The sequence below is a fragment of the Electrophorus electricus genome, chromosome 11 (assembly GCF_013358815.1).
Source record: "Electrophorus electricus isolate fEleEle1 chromosome 11, fEleEle1.pri, whole genome shotgun sequence".
Taxonomy (NCBI): domain Eukaryota; kingdom Metazoa; phylum Chordata; class Actinopteri; order Gymnotiformes; family Gymnotidae; genus Electrophorus; species Electrophorus electricus.
In genome coordinates, this window is record NC_049545.1 from 9,395,994 (window position 1) to 9,403,805 (window position 7,812).

The 7,812-nt window shown below is 39.2% G+C and overlaps 1 protein-coding gene across 1 annotated transcript; it reads right to left on the reverse strand.

Moving 5' to 3' along the window:
* Positions 1-387: 387 nt before the first annotated feature.
* Positions 388-7,436, reverse strand: LOC113581570 (spermatogenesis-associated protein 48). Its single transcript, XM_035531611.1, has 10 exons — positions 7,423-7,436; positions 6,773-7,149; positions 6,567-6,637; positions 6,242-6,318; positions 5,769-5,907; positions 5,599-5,666; positions 4,283-4,324; positions 4,038-4,145; positions 3,771-3,869; positions 388-1,722 (listed from the first exon to the last, which is right to left on the reverse strand). Exons 1-10 carry the CDS (start codon positions 7,434-7,436, stop codon positions 1,629-1,631), a joined length of 1,089 nt encoding a protein of 362 aa, XP_035387504.1. The 3' UTR covers positions 388-1,628.
* Between the last annotated feature and the right edge of the window lie 376 nt (positions 7,437-7,812).

Consider the following 7,812-nt stretch of genomic DNA (forward strand, 5'->3'; position numbering starts at 1 on the left):
AGAACCTGGTACAAAACTACACGGGTGCTCTAATTTAAGAAGTGAAGCTGTGAGAAATACAGTGATGCTTGTTTTTTAAAAATGGAATAAGAAAGCCAGTCAGCACTCACACAAGCTTCTGTTGAGGTAAAGACTTCTACGCAATGACAGAAACTTTAGTGTGATTTTGAAGAATTTTTTTTTTTTTTGTGGTATTGTTTAATACTAGTTTATCATGTCATAATTAATGTGTAGTGATTGGAGGTTTAGATGCAGTGTGCATTAAATCCTGGAAGGCTAACCATTTATTTATTGCATGTTAATTTGTATGTTAATAAATACAAAAAACTTGCAGCCTACTTTAATATATTTATGTGTGTTGGCATGTGTAGTGGCTAATCTGTTGTATCTCACCTTTTCAGTCTGTTCTTATTAGAACTTATAATGCTTAGATGTAGAGAGCCCAGAGAAAGCTACTTGTATCTTATGAAAGAAAAAGCACTTTGGGGGCCCTCCAAAAGTCAAAACGTCCATGGGCCCAGTGATGGACGTTAGTTATCTTCAAACCACATCTCCATCTCTGGACATGCTGTGGAATGGTCCATTCCCCCCACGGCTTTGCCGACCAACTAACAGACAGGAACTGTGAGCTAAGTGTGCTGGTAGGGTGCACTGACCTCATCAATGCCACCTGACACATACTGAAAATTGTAGAACTGTCATTCCTCAGGCCTTTGTTCAACACAACTTGCCTGAAATTTTCACCACCTGGATTATCAGTTTTTGCTTTAGTGCCTCAGGATTACATGTTAATGAACAAAAGTTGCAATTTGTTATGATCTGTTCTAGTAAAAACCTTAGGACTAATACAATTCTGAATTAAATAATGTGTAAAGCATTTCCTATTGATGCGTTCACTGAAAAATAAAAGTGAACTGTGCTAAAAGGGGATCATCTTTCAGACTAAAATATGTTTGCCTGTACTATCTGAGCTAAATCCTGAGTTGTAAGTAAAGCACAGAAATGAAGGTTAAAGGGGAAACAGGAAACCAGCACGTTCCTATTTCCTGTCAACAGGTGAAGCTATACTGCCATTTTCTTTTCTTCTCCAAACCACATTTCTTGGGGTGGAGAAGTAGAGCACTTCATAATCTTCTTGAGACACAGCAGTGTTCTTTTTATGCTTCCTAATGTTGCATACATTCCTGAGATGAAATTTCACCCTACTCGTTTAATGTGAAACTTAATCAAGATCCTTTTAAGACCCCGACCACCATCTTTCCATTAAGACAGTCAAAATATATAAAAAGATCTAAGAAAAAACTATGTAGAAATGACAATTTAGTGCACACACAGACACAGAAAAACACTCACCACAGACATATGCAAAGTGTAATACAATGACATATCCTCAAAATTCACAGAACCTCTTGATCTGAATCAAGGGAAATTATGGTAATGAGGCATTTCATTATTCTGAACTCACAGAAAATCAGTCATTGCTATCACATTATTATATATCTATTCACAAGTACAGATTGGATTTCTTGAAAAGGGACGACCATCTTTTTCCACTTTTTTAACCACTTTGTTCCTGTGTTTAATGCTTAATGCCTTTTTGTCCCAGAGTTAGACAAGAACAACAAAGTTTAGTAATGAAGATAAGGATTGCCTGGTGGGACAGTGGTGACCATTCTGGACAGAGGAGCCTTGTGACCATAGGATGTGGGAGTTGAACTGCTCCTACAAATTACAAAAATCAGTCACAGTTAGGCATGTACAATACTAGAACTGAAAGTCTTTGACTAAATGTTATAATCAGTTGTACAGCTAGTTGTACAACCAACCATTAAACCATCTCAGATTCTCTAAACAATAAAGGTTGTATTTGAAACTAAAGGAGTAGTGTTTTCCCAAGATAAATTAGTCTTATTACAATGAGTTATTAAAAAGCTTCTAGATAAAAAACAAAAGACTTGTTATAAAAAAGAGTGGCAAGTTATAGGAGAGGAAGTTCTTAAGGTGCTGGCTGGTCCTCTTTTCTGCTTCAAGGAAAAGCTGGGAGGCCTGCTTTATCAGCAGAGGAAACAGATTTCAGAGGGCCAGTAGCTCCAGGAAAATGGATCTGGGTCGAGCAAAAACCACGATTACCACCAGCAGCTAGAGCAGTTCAGCTCTGGATAGGACCATCTGGAGAAGGCTGCTCCAAAAGCCGGTAAACCAGCTCTTCTGAGACCCGGCTAGGAAACACGTTTTCAAAAAAAAACCACCCAGTCCCTGGGCGAGGCGTTTGGTTTTCCTCCAGCGCCTCTTTCAGACACCTCCTCCTTCTACTCCTTCTTCCTCTCTGCTCAAGCTGCACATGACACATTCCTAGTCATTCTGAAAGATGAGGACGGTTTACTGCTCTCTCTGAGAGTGAGAGGCGAGAGACTGATAATGCGCTGGCTGGCCCCTCGTCTGAGGCATCCTACACCATTAGCTTAAACTTTTATAGAATAACTTTTTTACACCCACTGCTTTCTATAATACTTTATAGCAATGGACAAAAAAAGACCCAAAATGTAAATTTAGACTTTTTTTCCTTTACTTTTTACAGTTCCTCATTTTAATGATTTACAAGCACCTTTCCCCTGTCTTCATTTCTGTATCCCACACATGCTTTGTGGATTAATGACCTTTTTAACCCCTGTGTATAAATCATGTTTGGGTGCTTTAAATCTACTGAGTGACATCTCAGACACTCATTTGGGAGAAGCAAGCTACAGGCTGCAAAGTGTTAAAGAGATGTAAATCTAGGCCAGGCCCAGAGGTTCTACCAAGCCAAGGAACATAAGGGAGTTACACACAGGCATACAACACAGTGTATACATTGGCAGACCTGTTATTGTTTATAATGCTATATTTCTCTGGATAAACAAACAAACATTTAAAAATTGGCTTTTTGATGTAGGCTATGTAGCAAAGAGAAAGAGCCAGCAAGTGTGTGAGTATGTGTATGTGTGTGTTTGTGTGTTTAAGGCAGATAAAACAGAGGCAGAAAAAGAAAGATGCACAGAGAACAATGAGCAATGATTAAGATCCTGTGATTTAGTATTCATGTGATAAAGAATGTCTTGACAGATAAACTCATTTTCTCTTGTTTTACTCTAAACTACAGCTTAACTCTTTTTCTGACTGTAACTGTGTCTGAGGCAGGATAAATTACATTCAAAAGCAAACTTCAGCAAAGGCTTGTGGCAGAACCTGTATGACATTCCTAACTAATTTAGAGAAGTGTTCTGAAGATACTGCAGTGCTGCCACCTGCTGAGCTAAAGTAGTCTACACACAAAACATAGCTAAAGAGTGGGCACTGCTGTGAGGATGGGAATACTGAATTGGCACAGATGGGATCAATGAACATGTCAAAGAAATCATATGAAGCTGGACTTTTCAGCAATTAAGGAGTTAATTTAGCACTTACTTGTAAATATTTTAATATTTTTGTTTATATTAATACTAGCCTCAAGAACTTCAAACACAGAAAATGTATATATAGTCGACCTTTAACGTACTACAGTACCCAAGATGTAAAGTCTGATCAACAGATAATAAATGTAGAGATTCTAAGCTTTCAAATGCTATCTTAAATGTTTATATGTAATGACATATTTTACAGATATACTGTTTGATCAAACGAAAATGAAAGAAAAACCTCCAAGAGAACCCAAGGCACCATACACATAACTTGTAGAAGTGAGGAGTAACTATACAACACACAGTAAATTGTGTTGTATATGTGGGCCTTACCTTGCAGTGTGAAGAGTGGACAATGGAGAGGGCAGGCTAATGGCTGTGTGAGGTCTGTCATGCACAGCTCTACCTGTGTAACCAGGGATGGTAGGGCGGCTTTGGAAGAAACACGTCACAACATCAATGCAAGTCTCTTACCGTTTGTTTACGCTGAGGTGTTTCTGTAGCATTCACATCAACATGATGTTGTCAGTGCAGCTTGATATTTGTACATGCACATTACACCATGGCTACAAATAGTACAAATGCAGACTTGTTACCTACTGGGCTGTGGGTGTGTAAGAGGGCAAAGTGGTGCGCAGACATGTCAGCGGCCTGAAGTCTTGCTCTGGCCTGTCCACACTGTCCATGTTCTCAGAGCCCACCACACCACTGTACAGAACAGAAAGACAAAAATATAAAAATATTTTTTTACAAATTTATAAACCTAAGCCACAGAATGGAAAGTCATTTTCCAGGTTGTTTTATGAAATTCTATAGACTACACTTGTACCCCTGTGAGTGCTTACCAATATAATGGAATTTGGTCCAATTTTGCCCATGGGCTGGTGCTGTTAAATAAAGGGAAAAAAAAAGAAAAAACATCATAAAGATAAAGTCAAATAGGCTTAATGGCATCCTAGATTCAGATTGTGCTTGTAAGTCCATGCAGATCCTTACTAAGTGGAACTGTCCTATTTGAACATTACATCTGCGCTATCATAATTAAGCTCAAAATAATGGAACAGAACCTCACATATAATATTACAGTGAATAATCTTGAGCTTATCACAGTGCAAAAAAACATTGCTGCCTGTAAGATCTGTTTGTTTTACAGGCTCTTTGTAGAAGAGGTTTGGAAGCAGTAAGGGAGCCCCCAAGCCCACCCCACCTTCCCCTGCCAACCAGGATTTGAGTTGGGCAAAGAACAACTACTATACTCTTATAACAAGCCAAAATCACATAGCATAAAACATTCAGTGCTACATCCACCCAGATAATACCAATTTGGCTTCCCCAGTCTTCTGTTCACTGTCAACACCTATACACCAATGGTCTATTATACAACAGTTTATAAATAATGCCTTGTTTTAGTCTATTCTTTGTAAAACATTTCCAATATCTTTATTAAGCATTACTGGGCCTTTTAAACATGTGTGATTTTTCTGGCCTGCATCAACCTGTTTCTTAATTTGTGATTTACTGATATCGTGGAATGTGTTTTTGATCTGGTTGCTTTTCCTGTTAGTATTTTTACTCTGCATGTTTTCACTGGAATATTGCATATTTTTGAATTGTGGACTTTCGCTTCTGAGTTTATATAGTCACACCAATCATTCCGGTCTCCATAAATGTCTCTATAAACATGCTTTCAGGCATTTGCTTCTGGCTGTAGATTTTACACCTATTGGTTAATGCCTCAGAGATGAGAGGCAATAATATTTGGAATGGGGCATGGGGCATGGGGCATGGGGCATGGGGCACAGATTCACTGATGAAAACAGGAGCGGTTTTGAACTAGAGTTTATGGGAGCCTTTCAAGACAACTTTAAAATATACAGGACACATATACCTAAGTTCTGTCAATAATATCATGTTGGCATCAAGTGAATTAGCAGAGAAAACTTCTGTTATTACTGGAGGCCAGAGAGTTCAGTTTAGTACAAAAGGTTGTGCAGCAAGTTTCCCTTTTTAAAGCTGGAGCCTTTTACCCAAACTGCACCAGTGGCACTCTCCTTTCCACTCTCCATTTAAAGTCTGTGCCTACAGATGCTGATAATACAGCAACCCAAATCTAAAGCACACCATTTATAAGAGGATTTAAAAAAAGATGCAAATCACTTACAAACTAATAGGTTTCTTCATATTATATGTGGCACGAACTTGATGTCTATTCCATTGAGGTCCTATAGCCTTTAGGGGAAATAATGAACTTTTAAACACGAAGCAAGCAGTACAGACCCTAGACTTATATGACACACCTAAATCCATACATGTGCAGTACAATGGACTAACCTGCCAAAGTTCTGGCCTAGCATGGTATCTCTTCAAAGAAAAGTGCTGATTTAGAGGGTCAGCCATTTTCTTGAGAGTGGTTGGTGGAGGTTCAATACGAGGGGGTAATTTGGAGTCCCAGTCTATGTCTTCATAACCTCTGGAAAGACCATAGCCTCATTGAAAATGTACCATGATGTTGAAAATGTGCCTTATAAAATGATAATAGCTTCAGTGCAAAAGTTAAGTGAGTGACTGCTCTCATACAAAAATCAGGTTACTGCTTCACCACCAATTACCAAATCAATGGCTGCAGTATCGACTGTACGTATTAATTATAGAAGGAAACACTAATGTCGAATGTATCCTACATGTTTCAATTCCAGAACGAAATAAGGCAGTTGAAATAGACACAGTGATTTTCTGCTACACAGTATGACTTAAAACAGACAGCAGTTTCTCTTATAACATATCAGACGCCTGATTTGCCTAACCTTTGAGCTGCTGACGTATAGATATAGCGGTGAGCTGCCCTGTTCATCCAGTCAGCAAGAACCGAGGGACGCGTACTCTACATTGGTAAAGCATGATGGGAATAGCAAAAGATAAGGTCAAACATACGTAAACTGGGCAGTCACTGGATAACTCATATGATGAATCTTAGATTACTGTTCTTTTATTTAGCCTATCTAGGGCCAAGAACTCACAAATTTAAGACAGCCTTAATTTTTAAGGTAAAACAACAATCGTTTTTACAGTCAACAGGCGTTTCAGTATACATCAGAATTAGTTTAGCATTTTAGCACGTCTTTCTTCTACCCTATAGAGTGTTTTGGCAGTCCACGGGATTTTTGTAGAATCTGGTTCAAGGTCGTCTCTGCTTGTCCGGCCTAGGGATATGAATATAAAAGGCGTAAAGCTTAACGACTCTATAGGTTTACTTACCTAAATATTACGATACAATGATATATTTTGCCTATACAAAGGCAAAGTAGCGGATGTATCCTAAGGAAGAATCAATTTACCTTGAAAGCTCGCTTGCATTGCTAACTCTAACCTATTTCTAGAGTTCCAGCACTTGTCATTAGAAGCGTCGCATATCACAGTTGAAGGTCTGATTGAAGGAGTCTGAGGTGTTTCTCTCGCGTCAGCAGGGACCCACAGATCAGACGGAACATAAACTCTATCAATAAATCTGCTCCTATCCTGCATTCCCAAATCAACCTCTGCCCCGGCTCTTAGCTGACCGGAGCACGGTTCAATCAACGGCACGTCGTCTCGCGGCGGTGCCAGGAGGGAGCTATAGGCAGGTGGATGGGCCAGCGGGTTGAACTTGGGTAAGGCAAGCTCGTCGTTTTCAGTCCAAATGTCTGCAAAACCACTGGCTCTTTCCGACGCCACTCTGAAAGCGGTCTAGGTTAGGGCGATTGTATTTTCAGAATCCTTTAGCATGTTCTAGTAGAGACAACGATATAATGTACGTTATTGGCGACATGGGTTTATTTTCGGTGACATTCGTTGCCTAGAGACTCATTTGTTTGCCTTTACTGATGGCATGGGGTCAGATTACTGACGGATAACCTAGGCTTTAATAGCTCGAAAGTAAGTAATTTAAGTAAAGCTTTTAGACGAACTGTTCAATTCTGCCCAGCAAGCGTGGGTAGTAAGCTCTTACAGTAAAATCTTCATTTTAGACAACGCTGTTTAAAAAGCACTTGGCAACCGTCAATTGCATATATTACTCACTAGGTGGGGATCGCGTGCCAAGAATAGGCCTACGCAGAGGAGCTGCCACTGAAGATAAAATTATAAAGTAGCCTAAGTTTACCCAAATTTCGAGACAGGTTGGGGAAAAAAATGGAAAAGGCTACGTTTAGACCAAGTTTCTGATCAGGTACAAATGAAGTTCCACGTATAATCTTTCCGATGTTCTCTTTATTTTCATGCTTATGGTTATTATTTAAAATCCGGCCATTAACGCCTTGTATAAGCACACAATTACGGAAAACATTAGGGATGTGCTCCAAAACTTCACTAAGGCCTACAGCACAAAAATCTGATAAAG

Bases quoted from the DNA above. Each gene is read 5' to 3' on its own strand.
- LOC113581570 (XM_035531611.1), bottom strand. The intron at 6,319-6,566 runs GTAGAAGAAAGA...TTACCAATGTAG, and splicing joins CTGCCAAAACACTCTATAGG to AGTACGCGTCCCTCGGTTCT. The intron at 5,667-5,768 runs GTTAGTCCATTG...TTTCCCCTAAAG, and splicing joins CTAGGCCAGAACTTTGGCAG to GCTATAGGACCTCAATGGAA.